This window comes from Neoarius graeffei, chromosome 21, assembly GCF_027579695.1.
Source record: "Neoarius graeffei isolate fNeoGra1 chromosome 21, fNeoGra1.pri, whole genome shotgun sequence".
Lineage (NCBI taxonomy): Eukaryota > Metazoa > Chordata > Actinopteri > Siluriformes > Ariidae > Neoarius > Neoarius graeffei.
The window spans coordinates 38,285,403-38,300,710 of NC_083589.1; the positions used below are offsets into that span (position 1 = coordinate 38,285,403).

General features: G+C 41.7%; 1 protein-coding gene across 1 annotated transcript; it reads left to right on the forward strand.

Annotated features, from left to right (window-relative positions):
* Positions 1–294: 294 nt before the first annotated feature.
* creld2 (cysteine-rich with EGF-like domains 2) lies at positions 295–8,494 on the forward strand. Its single transcript, XM_060903624.1, has 10 exons — positions 295–657; positions 1,020–1,102; positions 1,290–1,400; positions 2,396–2,487; positions 2,563–2,739; positions 5,676–5,774; positions 5,966–6,049; positions 6,498–6,593; positions 6,691–6,831; positions 8,041–8,494. The coding sequence occupies exons 1-10, from the start codon at positions 526–528 to the stop codon at positions 8,109–8,111; spliced, it is 1,086 nt and encodes a 361-aa protein (XP_060759607.1). The 5' UTR covers positions 295–525; the 3' UTR covers positions 8,112–8,494.
* The last annotated feature ends 6,814 nt before the right edge of the window (positions 8,495–15,308 follow it).

Below are 15,308 nucleotides of genomic sequence, written 5' to 3' on the forward strand. Positions count from 1 at the left end.
TTTAAATCCTGGTCTTATTGAGAATTATATCTTCCACCTTTGTTATTATAACGATTATGAATACTTATAAGTCGAATATTTCCACAGTTTATATGTTTTGCTAAAGCAGCCCTGAGAGCTGAAGGTGTGTAAATCTGCATGTTTTGTGACCAACCCAACGCCTCGCACGCGGTTTGAAATGGAGGGCCCGCGCGTGGCGGAATCCCATTGGTTCTCACGTTGACTGATCGGGACAGTCATCCAATCAGAAGAAGCCACAATCGTAACACGGGAACTAATGCGGAAGTGGAACGGTGTTGTTAGCCGGCATGAGACTTCAGAGTTGTGAAGCTTTGCATAGCCCTGAATATACATAGCAGTCCACTAGCGGGTTCAGTTTCCTGATGATAATGGAAGCTATGTGTTAACAGGGAGTTGATGCTGTAAAACGTTTTGGCTTTGTTTGCTTTTCTTCCTTTATACTACTTTTTTTTTTTTAATCTATCATGATTTTTGGAGTTTGGTAGTTGGGCAGCTTCTCTAAACATGCCACTGTCTCACATGGCCAGTCTGCTCTTTTTTTGTCTTATTTTTGTTTTATCCTTTGGATATGGTAACGCAAAGGATTTGGGATCCCTGTGTACCACATGTAAACAAATAACTGATAATTTCAACAAGGTAGGTTCTGTGTTCACAGTGTAAGTGCTCAGGAAGAGCATTAAGTGACTGTTTAGTCACTAAAATGAACAATAGATTATCTGATGGCTAATAGAATAGAATCTTTTTATTGTCGTTGCACATCAGGTATACAATGAAATTGCAGTGCTTCTCTGGCCGGTGCATAATAAATATAAAAAAGAAATAAAAAAAAACAGTAAAATAAGAATAAGAAAGGAGTAAAATAGAAATAAGAAAGGAATGCATATTTACATCATTTACACATTACACTAGTATACACTCTCTTATGAGTTCAGGGACCTGATAGCCCAGGGAAAGAAACTGTTTTTAAGTCTGTTTCTTTGCTGTTTTTATCCATGCAGGGGTTTGAAAAAACAGCCAAGAAAAATTTTGGTGGTGGAAATACAGCATGGGAAGAAAGAAAACTGTCAAAGTATGAGACCAGGTGAGGTTGAGTTCACTACAGATTTGATTAAGCCCTTTTCTGCAATGCACATTTTAAAGGTTGAGTTTGCATGCATGCATGCATGTGAAGGTGTGTATACTGCTGTTACTTTATTCAGAGTTAACACGCATTGTTTGTTTGTATGCTGTGACATCCTTGAGTGACGCTGTCTATGATGTGTTTCCAGTGAGATTCGGTTGGTGGAGATTCTGGAGGGCTTGTGTGAGAGCAGTAGTTTCGAGTGTAACCACATGGTAGAAGAATATGAGGAGCACTTTGAGACATGGTGGTTCAAGAGGTCAGGACTTGAGATCATTCATTTTCTATACTGCTTATTCATTGTGGGTGAGCTGGAGCCAATCCCAGCTGACATCAGGCAAGAGAAGTGGGTACACCTTGGACAGGTTGCCAGTATATCACAGGGCTAACACATGCCCCTTTTCCACCAAAGCAGTTCCAGGGCTGGTTCGGGGCCAGTGCTTAGTTTGGAACCGGGTTTTCTGTTTCCACTGACAAAGAACTGGCTCTGGGGCCAGAAAAACCGGTTCCAGGCTAGCACCAACTCTCTGCTGGGCCAGAGGAAAGAACCGCTTACGTCAGCAGGGGGTCGGAGTTGTTAAGACCAACAACAATAACAAGACCGCGAAAGATTGCTACTTTTAAGTGACGAGAAGCAGCAGCTGTACAAACGCGAAGTCATTTATTATTATTGTTGTTGTTGCTGATGCTGCTTCTTCCGTATTGTTTTTGCTTCGATATTCACGCCAAGGTTTATGCAAACATAGTGACGTAACTGACATATACAGCGACGTAATGACGTGGCTTCCCTTAGCACCGCGAGCTATGGAAAAGCAAACTGCTTCTCAGCTGGCTCGCAAGTTGAACGAGTTGTGAACCAGCACCAGCACTGGCCCCGAACCAGCCCTGGAACTGATTTGGTGGAAAAGGGGTAACAGAGAGTCAGACAGCCATTCACATTCCCATTCACATCTATGCGTGATTTTAGAGTAGCCAGTGAACCTAATGCACATGTCTTTTGGATTGTGGGAGGAAACTAGAGCACGCAGGCATGAAGAGAACATGCACACTCCACACAGAAAGGTTCCGGTCAGCCAGCAGGTCCGAACCCAAAACCTTCTTCCTGTGAGGCGATGGTGCTAACCACTGCACCACCGTGCCATCCGACAAGATCTGTCTCTTGAAGAACATGCAATATTATTTGTTTAATTTGTAAAATGTAACGCTCCATAGGTTGCTAATGTTTCACTTTCATTCCATCTTAACTGGTTGCAGGAAAACAAACCACCCGGATCTACATAAATGGTTTTGTATTGAAACAATCAAAGTGTGCTGCCCTAAAGGAACATTTGGACCAGATTGTAACTGTAAGTCAGTACAATTGCTTCTGCTCTGTTTAATGGTGTCCTTTTAGTTAAGTTCCATTTACTTGTGTTCACTAGCTTGTGTCGGAGGATCTGACAGACCTTGCCATGGAAACGGTCAATGTGACGGTGACGGGACGAGAGGAGGAAGCGGTAAATGCACGTGTGACCATGGATATGAAGGGGAGTTTTGCCTGGACTGTGCTGAGAGATATTTTAATGAGGAGAGGAACGACACCTTCTCCTTATGTAAAGGTAAGCAGCACAGATCATTTAAAGAGCATTAAGGTCAGTGTAAACTGATATTAATTAGCATCTGATCACCCCAATGAACCCCCTCCAAAAAAAAAAACCAAACAAACAAAAAAACCTCCCTGCAAAATAAAGTTCCTACTGACAGTGCATTCTTGTGCCACCAAGGAGCATATGAACCAAACTGAAAGAGTTACATTTAAGTAAACTAAACAGTTTTCTTTTGTGAAAGTCAACAGGGATTAGATTTTTTTTTTTTTAATTCGTTTCTCTAGTGGTTGGTTGCGTGAAGTAAAAACATGCTTGACAGTAGCTGGGTTTCTATTGCATCTTTGCACAAAATAAACAAGTTTTAAATAATAAAAAGTTGACAAAATACAATTGCGAATAGTCTGTTTCCATTGAGTGATGATATGTGATTTAAGGCTGGGTTTTGTCCTCCTGCAATAGTCATTCTAATGAAAAAGACCGAAGTGTTGGCACAGTCATTTCAGATGCATGTCATGTGACTTAAATGCGAAAAACGTTCTAATTTCCATTTCTCAAAATATTGCTTTGTCAAATCGTCTGAAAAACCACCTTATGCAAGTGTATAGGGGAGACTTGGGACAGTTTGTATTTCCATAAATTAATTTCAACCAATCAGGTTTTAAGTTATCAGAAGTTAGATGTTGCCCCTTAGAGTAACCGAATTCCTTTGGATCCACGAAGCTGGACACTGCCGTAAGGTCTGTGCAGTTCAGTATTTTTATCAGCCAAAACTTATTTTCTACTTCACCTTCATCTTCATTCTATGGTGTAATGTACGCTGGTGAATTGGGGATTTGTTAGGAATTAACGTATGAAAGTATGTAGCATAGGGTGGCACGGTGGTGTAATGGTTAGCGCTGTCGCCTCACAGCAAGAAGGTCCGGGTTTGAGCCCCGTGGCCGGCGAGGGCCTTTCTGTGCGGAGTTTGCATGTTCTCCCCGTGTCCGCGTGGGTTTCCTCCGGGTGCTCCGGTTTCCCCCACAGTCCAAAGACATGCAGGTTAGGTTAACTGGTGACTCTAAATTGACCGTAGGTGTGAATGTGAGTGTGAATGGTTGTCTGTGTCTATGTGTCAGCCCTGTGATGACCTGGCGACTTGTCCAGGGTGTACCCCGCCTTTCGCCCGTAGTCAGCTGGGATAGGCTCCAGCTTGCCTGCGACCCTGTAGAACAGGATAAAGCAGCTAGAGATAATGAGAAGTATGTAGCATAGCGTTACCATATATAGTATTATTTATTACACTTAAATTCTAGGGGAAACATTGAAAGATTTTTTTTTTTTTTTCAAAATGGCTAGATGGGGAGAGCTGGGATAGTTAATGTTACAGGGTTTTTTTTTCTTGTGGTTTACAAATAGGTCCTGGGTTCGAGCCCAGCGGCCGGCGAGGGCCTTTCTGTGTGGAATTTGCATGTTCTCCCCATGTCTGCGTGGGTTTCCTCCGGGTGCTCCGGTTTCCCCCACAGTTCAAAGACATGCGGTTAGGTTAATATGGGACGCCCTTGGGCTGAGGTGCCCTTGAGCGAGGCACCTAACTTCCAACTGCTGTCCGGGCGCTGTTAGCATGGCTGCCCACTGCTTTGGGTATGTGTGTGTGTGCTCATTGCTCACGTGTGTTTGTGTCTGCATGCATGTGTGTGTGTTCACTGCTTCAGATGGGTTAAATGCAGAGAGGAATTTCACAAGTGTGTGATGAATAAAGTTGTGCGTGCTGCTTTGCTGCTTTAAAAATATGAAGTTGTTTAAAAATGTGGGAGTGTACCTACATGAAAATTTAAGCTTATTTCAGTCCTTCTTGAGACTGGAACTGTTTTGTCTTGTCAGGTTTTGGGTAAACTGATGTTTTTCTATCGCTGTACCAGCATTGTGTGTTCATACGTTACAAGTTTTGATTATAAATAAAAATTAAACATGTAGGCCTAGGCAGTGTTCTCCACTTTACAAAAATAAAAGGTGGTGGCAGGGGTTATAAAATGGGGTCAAGGGGCGGAGCCCTGGTAGGGGGTACTTTACGCAGGGATAGACCTCAGTCTGCAGAGCTCGGTGTCACAATCTGTATGCTGCCAGGCAGATGGTTTTCTACTGCAATTGCGTGGACACTTCAGGTAGCCCTGTATGCATTCGTTTAATGGTCTCCTGCGTGTTAATAGTTACAAAATTATAATAAAACGAACACTTTATGATTTATCTGGTGTATACTGAAGAAGTTATGGGGGGTTGTTTTTTTTTTGCCAAGGGAAGGGCGGTGGGCCAGAATTATAACGTGGCGGTGCGCCACTTTAAAAGTGCCTGTGGAGAACACTGCTAGGGTTTTTATTTTTGTCTCATGTCTCCCTGCAAAAAAATAATGACCGAAAGAATGAAGCTTGAAGGCCAGTATACATGAGAAGGTAATGTTGTAGTAAGAGGGTACAGTAAATACTCTAATGCAATACGAATGTGATGCTACCTGCGAAGAATTTCACACAATCTACAAAAGCTGAAAACTTGTCCCAAGTCTCCCTGCGTTTCCCTAACCTTTTTTTGCGAATGAGTGTTTTCGAAATTCACGTTTCCATTACTCTTTTTAGTTCACAATTTCAAATTGTACATTAGGTGGATTTAGTGATTCATTCACCCTGTTTAAAACCCTTTGGTGACTGACCCCTTGAAAATGGTTCCTCCAGGAACGATGACTTTTCAGTTGTCAAGACAACGGAAAAAACTAAAATACAAAAACAGAAAGATACGTCACAATGCTCTTGTGCACAAAACAAAATGCTCTTGTATTTTAGTTTTTCTGTTGTCTTGACAACTGAAACGTCATCGTTCCTGGAGGAACCATTTTCAAGGGGTCAGTCACCAAAGGGTTAAACACTTTGCCTTACAATCAAGCTTGTGCAAGTGGCTTGTGAGTTGTGATCTGTGTGCAGAGTGTCACTCATCTTGCACGAGCTGCACTGGAGCCACTAATAAGGACTGCAAGGATTGCAGAGACGGCTGGGAACAAGATGAGGAGGAAGCCTGCATTGGTGAGGAACACTGGTGATGCAGATATCCTCATTTTACTCTATTTGTTGACAACTGTTTTGAGCTTTTAGATGTGCTGGCATCCCTGGCTAGTGTCGGCATACACCTGCACCTTTAGACGAGAGTTTAGACTTGGACCTTAATGTGTCCGAAAATGATCTCCTCCTCTCATCTCTCTTTCACATTGTTTCAGACATTGACGAGTGCTCCAAAGACCCTCCTCCATGCAAAGACAAGGAATACTGCCTTAACACGGATGGCTCATATTCCTGCAACGGTGAGTAAACACTTCTTCAGTTTTTTGTTATTGTACACAAAGTTTCCAATAGCTCCGCTTTATCTGTAGTATTTATGATTTTTGACTCCGTGCCAAATTGATACGGCAGAAAATACTGAAAGCTAGACTTTTCTGCTTTCTCAGCTAAAGCAGTGATCAGACTAAATGCGAAATAAAATGAAGGGGAAAGGATGTGGGATGTGAAAGACATGTTTGCTTTTAGTCGTGGTTACTTTCACTTCTCACCAGCTTTATCTAGGGAAACTGGTGACCCTCTTTTGTGAAAAAAAAGAGGGAAGGACTATGGTGTCTTTCTTCAGTAAAGACTGAAATTATGATCTTTTTCTCTCTGCCTGCTAAGATTTTCTTATTAGCAATGTTGGCGCCTTTGGATACATTTTTGCATGTGTGTAGACTCGCTGTGTTTACCCATTCCACCCATTCACAGTGTGTGACAGCAGATGTTCAGGCTGTAAAGGGCCAGGACCTGGGAACTGCCTGGCCTGTGCTGAAGGCTACAAGGACGAAGAGGGCACCTGTACAGGTACACGTCGAATTCTGACGGCAGCTTTAACTCAGTCAGCGTGTTTGTTTTGTGTTTTATAGATCTGATAATGTTACCGCTTTGTTCTTTCTCTCAGACGTGGACGAGTGCGAGCTGCCTGACGCAGTGTGTACAGAGGAACACCAGGAGTGTGTCAACACTAATGGCAGCTATAAGTGTCAGTGTGCAGGAGGATTTGAAGAGCATGATGGAGTGTGTGTTGAGCAAGCACAACCAGGTATCTTTTAGAATTAACCTTGAAAAGTTATTAGATATTTACTTGAGGCTGTTATTTCGGATCTAGCACGTGTCGCATGTACATTTCGGTTTTCAATCCAGAGTTACTTTCAGTCTTTGGTCACAGGCACAATGTAAAAATATTTCACTGAATGCGTTTACATGCACATCCAAATCGAGCTGCTGTCGGTAATCGAGCTAAGGGTCCCAGCAGGGGTGCCAGAGAAATCCAATCCTACATGCACACAAGGAAATCGAGCTGTTGTGTGAGGTACATTGTGTACCCGAGCCACAGGTGGCGCTACACGCCCCATCGTGTTGGTACACTTCCGGTTGTCGTCATGAAGAAGAGCTATTCAAGAGTGTAAACAAAGTTATCAGTTCCGTGTTCACAAGAAGAACGACGACGAGGACAGCAACGTCGAGATATATTTTATATATTCAACTCCTTAAGCTGAATGAGCATGAACTCTATCTCCTCATTGCTCCAGAAGTGCATGTTTCTACTACTGTTGTCATGCCGACCGAGGCTGTTGTGTTTCCCGCTTGTGGTCTCGTCACTTCCGGAAGGGGCAGTGCTGAAGTAAGTAGCTCGACTACGTAGCTCGATAGGGTTTACATGCACTAAGTAGCTCGGCTACAATCGCATAATCTAGGTCGCGTAGCTCGATTACGAGAAATCCAGTTCGGTTCGATTTCAGCCGAGCTAAGGTGTTTCCATGGCATTTAGAACTTCGATTTCAGTCGAGCTACGGCAGAAATTCGATTTTCTCTGTGCATGTAAACGCACTGAATGATATTAGCTAGACATGTAAATATCCAGCAATTCCTAAATGGAAAAAAGAGAGAAATCTGATCAGAAACTGCTGATCTGTCCAAGTGTCCTAACTTAAGCATGCTTGATTGAAAGCCCATTGCCACGCCAGTGAAGCAGAATTCAAATTCAGAATGAGTGTATATTTGTATAAAACAATAAAGTTAACCAGTTTGAACGTTGCAATACAAGGACAAGATATTTATTCAATTGACTATAGGTCGAAAAGGATTTGCAAATCATTGCATTGTTTTTATTTTATTTGTTTTACACAGCGTCCCAACTTTTTTTAAATCTCTTGTCATATGATGATGAAGATGGTGGTTGTTGTTATTATCAGCTTTTGCTCATTACTTTCTCAGACTGAGACTAATTTTTCCTATTTTGTGTCCTCAGGGGACAGTCAGGAAGGACCTGTTGAGGATACTGTGGACACACAAACTTTAACAGAACACCAAGACCTGTGAACTGTGTTTGGCGTTCTCAAGTCAGCCACTAGCAGGCAGTAATGGCTCTGAAAATATTTTGACCACCACATGGTATTTACTGTACGTATTTGACAAACTGCACTTGCGTACCGGGCAAACATGGGTAACTCTTTATTCCGGTGGAAAATGGGACCGTGTCAAACCCAAGCACTGCTGCTCAAACAAGAAAATGTTGTCTGGTTTTTAAATATTTTTTTTTTCCTTCCTTTGTGAAGTAAAATAGTCGCACCACACTGTCTCCTCTTCATTTTGTGTAGAAGTTTCTTTGTTAGAGTTAGTCATTTTGGGTCCTGGTGGTCTGGAGTAATTTGTATGTGAGAATGAGAAATAATACAATACTGCATTAAGAAAAATGAAATCTATTTAATGGTATGCTTTGGTCCTTTTGGTGAAAGTATTTGCAAATTCAGAGGGTTTTTTTTCTCCTCTCTTTTCCCTCCCTCCCTGGACACATTCAGAAAGAATCTTACCTTTGTAAGAGTTTCTTTTTAAAGCTTATTCACAAAACTGCTGCAGAAACATTAACTGAGGAAATTCTATGCGAAGAAGAATGGTGGAGTTGGCAGTGCTGTGGATGTTTTTCCATGAATGAATAATAATAATAATAATAATGTTGAGTGATAGACAAACAAAATCCCCATGCTTATAATAATTACTTGGGTGATTTTATTAATTAAAAGTAAAGAAAGATTAGGTCCAATATAAATTATTTTATTAATGATCTGTACTTATTAACAACTCTGCAATGGTACTTGAAAGTTTGTGAACCCTTTAGAATTTTCTATATTTCTGCATAAATATGACCTAAAACAGCATCAGATTTTCACACAAGTCCTAAAAGTAGATAAAGAGAACCCAGTTAAACAAACGAGACAAAAATATTATACTTGGTCATTTATTTATTGAGGAAAGTGATCCAATATTACATATCTGTGAGTGGCAAAAGTATGTGAACCTCTAGGATGAGCAGTTAATTTGAAGGTGAAATTAGAGTCAGGTGTTTTCAATCAATGGGACGACAATCAGGTGTGAGTGGGCACCCTGTTTTATTTAAAGAACAGGGATCTATCAAAGTCTGATCTTCACAACACATGTTTGTGGAAGTGTATCATGGCACAAACAAAGGAGATTTCTGAGGACCTCAGAAAAAGTGTTGTTGATGCTCATCAGGCTGGAAAAGGTTACAAAACCATCTCTAAAGAGTTTGGACTCCACCAATCCACAGTCAGACAGATTGTGAACAAATAGAGGAAATTCAAGGCCATTGTTACCCTCCCCAGGAGTGGTCGACCAACAAAGATCACTCCAAGAGCAAGGCGTGTAATAGTCGGTGAGGTCACAAAGGACCCCAGGGTAACTTCTAAGCAACTGATGGCCTCTCTCACATTGGCTAATGTTCATGAGTCCACCATCAGGAAAACACTGAACATCAATGGTGTGCATGGCAGGGTTGCAAGGAGAAAGCCACTGCTCTCCCAAAAGAACATTGCTGCTCGTCTACAGTTTGCTAAAGATCACGTGGACAAGCCAGAAGGCTATTGGAAAAATGTTTTGTGGACGGATGAGACCAAAATAGAACTTTTGGTTTAAATGAGCAGCGTTATGTTTGGAGAAAGGAAAACCCTGCATTCCAGCATAAGAACCTTATCCCATCTGTGAAACATGGTGGTGGTAGTATCATGGTTTGGGCCTGTTTTGTTGCATCTGGGCCAGGATGGCTTGCCATGATTGATGGAACAATGAATTCTGAATTATACCAGCGAATTCGAAAGGAAAATGTCAGGACATCTGTCCATGAACTGAATCTCAAGAGAAGGTGGGTCATGCAGCAAGACAACGACCCTAAGCACACAAGTCGTTCTACCAAAGAATGGTTAAAGAAGAATAAAGTTAATGCTTTGGAATGGTCAAGTCAAAGTCCTGACCTTAATCCAATCAAAATGTTGTGGAAGGACCTGAAGTGAGCAGTTCATTGATTGATTGATTCTTTATTGTCATTGCACATTACTATACAACGAAACGCTGTTTGAGGGCTCAGATCACAGCAGCATATCAATAAATAAAAAAAATTATGTGTATATTTTACACACACACACACAACCTTTTAAAAGCAGCATAATGGCATATAAGCAGCAGTATAAATTGTAGTATGTAATTATTTAACCTAGCAAAACACAGCAAGGTGCAGAGTGAGAGTCCAAGTCCGGATCAGGCCTCCAGCAGAGTTTTTACAGCCCTGGGGAAGAAACTATTTTGGTGTCTTGCTGTTTGTGACTTTATGACCCTAAGCCTTCCAGAGGGAAGGGTGTCAAAAAGACATTGTCCGGGGTGAGTGCAGTCAATCCTAATTTTTGTGGCTCTGTTTCTCAGCCTGCCAGATTAGATCTGTTCCAGGGATTGGAGAGGGGTACCAATAATTTTAGATGCAGTCTTGATGATCCGCTTCAGATCTTTCCTCTCCTCTGAGGTGCAGCTGGAGAACCACACTATGCATCCATAGCTCAGAACACTTTGTATGGTGCACTGGTAGAAGTTGGTGAGGAGCTTCTGTGAGAGCCCAGTTTTCCTCAGGGATCGCAGGAAGAAGAGTCTCTGCTGGGCCTTCTTCAACATCTCTCTGGTGTTCACTCCTCATGTCAGGTCCTCTGAGAGGTGAACACCGACATACTTGAAGGTCCCCATCTGTTCCACCTCCTCTCCAGGGATCACCAGGCTGGCATTTGTTTTATCCGGTCGTTTGCTGAAGTCAATGACAAGCTCCTTTGTTTTGTTGGTGTTGAGGAGCAAGTCATTGTTCTGACACCAAGATGTGAGGGCCTGAACTTCCTCTCTGTAGGCTGCCTCATCGCTGTTGGTTATCAACCCCACCACATGTGAGGAAACCCACCAACATCCCAGAGTTGAAGCTGTTCTGTACGGAGGAATGGGCTAAAAATCCTCCAAGCCGGTGTGCAGGACTGATCAACAGTTACCGGAAACGTTTAGTTGCAGTTATTGCTGCACAAGGGGGTCACACCAGATACTGAAAGCAAAGGTTCACATACTTTTGCCACTCACAGATATGTAATATTGGATCATTTTCCTCAATAAATAAATGACCAAGTATAACATCTTTGTCTCATTTGTTTAACTGGGTTCTCTTTATCTACTTTTAGGATTTGTGTGAAAATCTGATGTTGTTTTAGGTCATATTTATGCAGAAATATAGAAAATTCTAAAGGGTTCACAAACTTTCAAGCACCACTGTACCTTGTAAATGCGCAGTATACAGTAACTGATAGCAGGTTTGCCAGGTAGCTACTGTAAATGATAATGAAGCTCTCTACTTTATCATATTCTCTAACGCATTGACCTGATTTTTGATGGTTTTTGCAACCGTATGACATGCGTATGAACGACGAACGTGCACCAGCACAGGGAACGTGATCGTAAGTGCAAGGCAACATACTGTATCTCATTAACACTTGACCACCGGACAATGAAATTTCTATCTTTATTTACATAAGATAGATGGGTTTTTATCCAGCACTTATTTTTAATTTGTTTTTTCAAAATAATGTGGGATTATTTACTAAAACATTTTGTGGAAAATATTGATGGGGGGGGATTTATAGCAGGCAGTGTATCTTTTGCATTGTATGCTTTTTTTTCTTTGACCCCGAGCGTTTTTTTTTTTAACTCTACACATTTGTGTAAACATAATTATTGTATGGTTCAATAGCAATTATGTGCATTTTTCCTTAGTTTTGGATAATCTAAATCTACCCTGGATCGATATCGATTAGTTTTTATGTTCAGTAGTAACGATATAGTAATGGTGTAAGGTGAAAGTGCTGGTTCACTCCTGTCCACCAGGCACCCAGCAGAATCCTATCACAATAAATGTTGTGGTGTTTCTGCTGCATGGCATGCAGTGTTAGAGAGAGGAATAAATATGTATTTGTAACTGCAGTGCGCATCTCATCATTGGTATCACTGTCACAAGACAATGCAGCAATTTATTGATGCAAAATTCACTACACAATTCATTGTTTCATACGCTTTAATATTATTATTCTATTCAGGTTGATTTTCATCTCATCTCATTATCTGTAGCCACTTTATCCTGTTCTACAGGGTCGCAGGCAAGCTGTAGCCTATCCCAGCTGACTACAGGCGAAAGGTGGGGTACACCCTGGACAAGTCGCCAGGTCATCACAGGGCTGACACATAGACACAGACAACCATTCACACTCACATTCATACCTACGGTCAATTTAGAGTCACCAGTTAACAGAGGTGGAAAGAGTACTAAAATATTATACTCAAGTACAAGTACTGTTACTCTGATGAAATTTTACTTAAGTACAAGTAAAGTTACCAGACAAAAAATCTACTCAAGTAAAAGTAAAAAGTAGATCATTTAAAATGTACTTTGAGTAAAAGTAAAACGTTACTTTTAACAATGGGTGTTTTCTGCCTCCATTGTGTTGTGCAAAAATGAAAAAGAAGAGGAAACAAGGATATATGTACATCTCAACCCAGATGTTTTATTTAAAGGAAGTGTATCAAATTGAATGCTTAGAATAATGCTGCATTAAAACTGAGACAAACAAAAAAGGTCAATACACACAGTCATGTCGTTTACATCGCCCTGACCACACACAAAGCATTGTACACGAAATATGAAAGTGAAATGTTGCACCGAAATCTCGTAGCTTGCCTGTGTGCACTGTGTGTTATTGAACAATTCAATTCAAACATTATTTGTTTTGCTTAGTATTCCTTTCTGGCCTGTTGGATGTAGAATGGTAGGAGGACTGATCACGTCAGGTTGGCGAGCTAACTTGCTTGCATGATTAGCCAACCGAATAACAGACTAGTTACCATTATGTTACAGTACCAACAGGTTGCTACTTCAACATTAGCAATGCCATCCACTATTTTTGGAATATAACCAGCCTATTGTCGGTTTTACTATGGAAAGGAAACATTATGATCAGGGGTGCAGATACGTTTTTTGAACTGGGGGGGACAAAAAACTGGGGGGGACAAAGCTGCCAGCAAACCAACCCCGATATGCCTGTCAAACTTGTTGTGGGTAACCATAGCAACCAAGCTCGAGCTCGCAACCTGTGCAGTCTGCGCAGCTCAACCAACCGAATATCAGTCTTTGTTTTGTTTTATGTGAGTTGTTGCAACTATGTATGTACTGCTGTGCACCTCAATAAACCGAATGGTAATTAGTCTTTTGATTTTTCTGTGAGGTTTGCCTTATGCAAAGAAAGACAGCATAGACGTTTTTTCCTCCCTATAAGTGGGGGGGGACCGAACGAGGTGAATTTAAATCTGGGTGGGACGAATCCCACCCATCCCACCCTCTATCTGCGCCTGTGATTATGATGCCAATGACAATACTTACCTCAACATGCTTGCGCAGATTAGACGTCGAATTTTTGTATGCCGCAATGGTTGTCTTCTTGGGCACACATAATCTGCATTGCATAATGAAACTGTCACCCCTTTTCTCTACGAAGCTGAAGTGATCACGTATGTAGGGCCAGGGGTGCACTTCATTACTGGAAGAAATTGCGTTTACTGCAGGGTCGTCCACCACAGGTTCCTCGGTCTCCTCCATGTCCGCAGGGGCGCTTTATCAACACCCGTGGCCCAGGGGCTAGGCCCCTCATAGGCTACCTGTCAACCCTACCCTTACCGTTGGCCAGGAAAACACTTATTTTATTTGCAATACGTGTCAAGCATTTACAGTGTAAGCGCGTAATTAGCCTAGAAGCCTACGATAGGTTACGTTTGGCTCAGCGTAGCTGCGCAAGGCCCACGCTCACATCGCTCAACACATCCGACCACAGAGGGAGAGAAAAACGCACGCATTATCATTACAGAGCCGGTTCTGATTATTACCATGGACAGGACAGTGATACTGCGCAACTTTCACACAGGGGCATGGCCAGAGATAACCACACAAGCACGCGTGCGCTATAATGTAGACCTATGTGTTGTAAACATAAAACACACACACCTACAGACAAGTCCTTTTAAAAAATAAAATACATAAAAATAGCTCGGCGGCATGAAAACAAACATTCACTGCAAGTCAAGGTACTTGGCTCGGCGGCCACATTAAACGTAAACACCATGGACAGCGGCCAAACTCATAACTCTACAGACCGAAATACACGAAACCAAGTCCTACTAGGGTCTATTTTACCGATCTATGTTCAAGCATCATGCAAGTCTTCCTTCTCCTTGAATGAGACCGTGCATTCAACTGCCTTTTTGACATGACTGCATCAAAATACCACTTGCAACAATATTTCACGCACTCCATCAAGAAAAAAGTTAAACATGATGAACACGGGCATACTGTTTTGAGCATACGATTTTTTAAAAAGAAACTAGCTACATCAAAGTCCTTCAATAAACCCATCCTTTAGCGCAAATGAGCTTAACCTAGTTCAAAGCCTGACGCTAGCAGTAGCTGCATAAGGCAAAATCATGTGGGCCTTTCGTCAACAACAAGCCACGGCAGGCAAACATTAATAATCAAGCGTCCTTACCTTAAAACGTTGTCTTGACCACAGAACTTCTCAAGTATTTCACTTAAATCCACACGGGTTAACAACACACCCAACACAGCTAGCGAGAAATGTGGATCTGCGCTAGCTTTGTATTGCTATTCCCCTCAGTATGCTTACTCTGTCTGCTGCCCGAACTGTGAAAATTATAGGCTACAATCTTTTCATCAATTTCTTCAGTAGATGCCGTTTTAGACATTTTATTATCCCCATCGAAATATGCTATTATACTAACAGGATTATAACTCAAATCACATGACACGTATTCAAATCACAACTAATTTATTTTACTGTTGGACAGATCATAGCATATCTAGCCTAGCTACACATAGCCTAGCTGCTGGTACGGCTGATAACTGATAAGTAGCTGATATTCTGAACAGATTGGTGATCCTTACCTTAAAAAAGTCTGTGACTTTAGGCAACGATTCTATCATTACCTGCATCTCTCTCTTTTTTTTCCTTTTATGCGCCCCGCTAACATGTGAACGCTTCATCTTTCAAAGCCTCTAAATTTGTGTCTCAGTAGTCTGCAGTCTTTGGTGCGCTTTCGTGCGTGACATTACATTTTGTTCCATTTTATTCTGGTACAGTTGTGGGT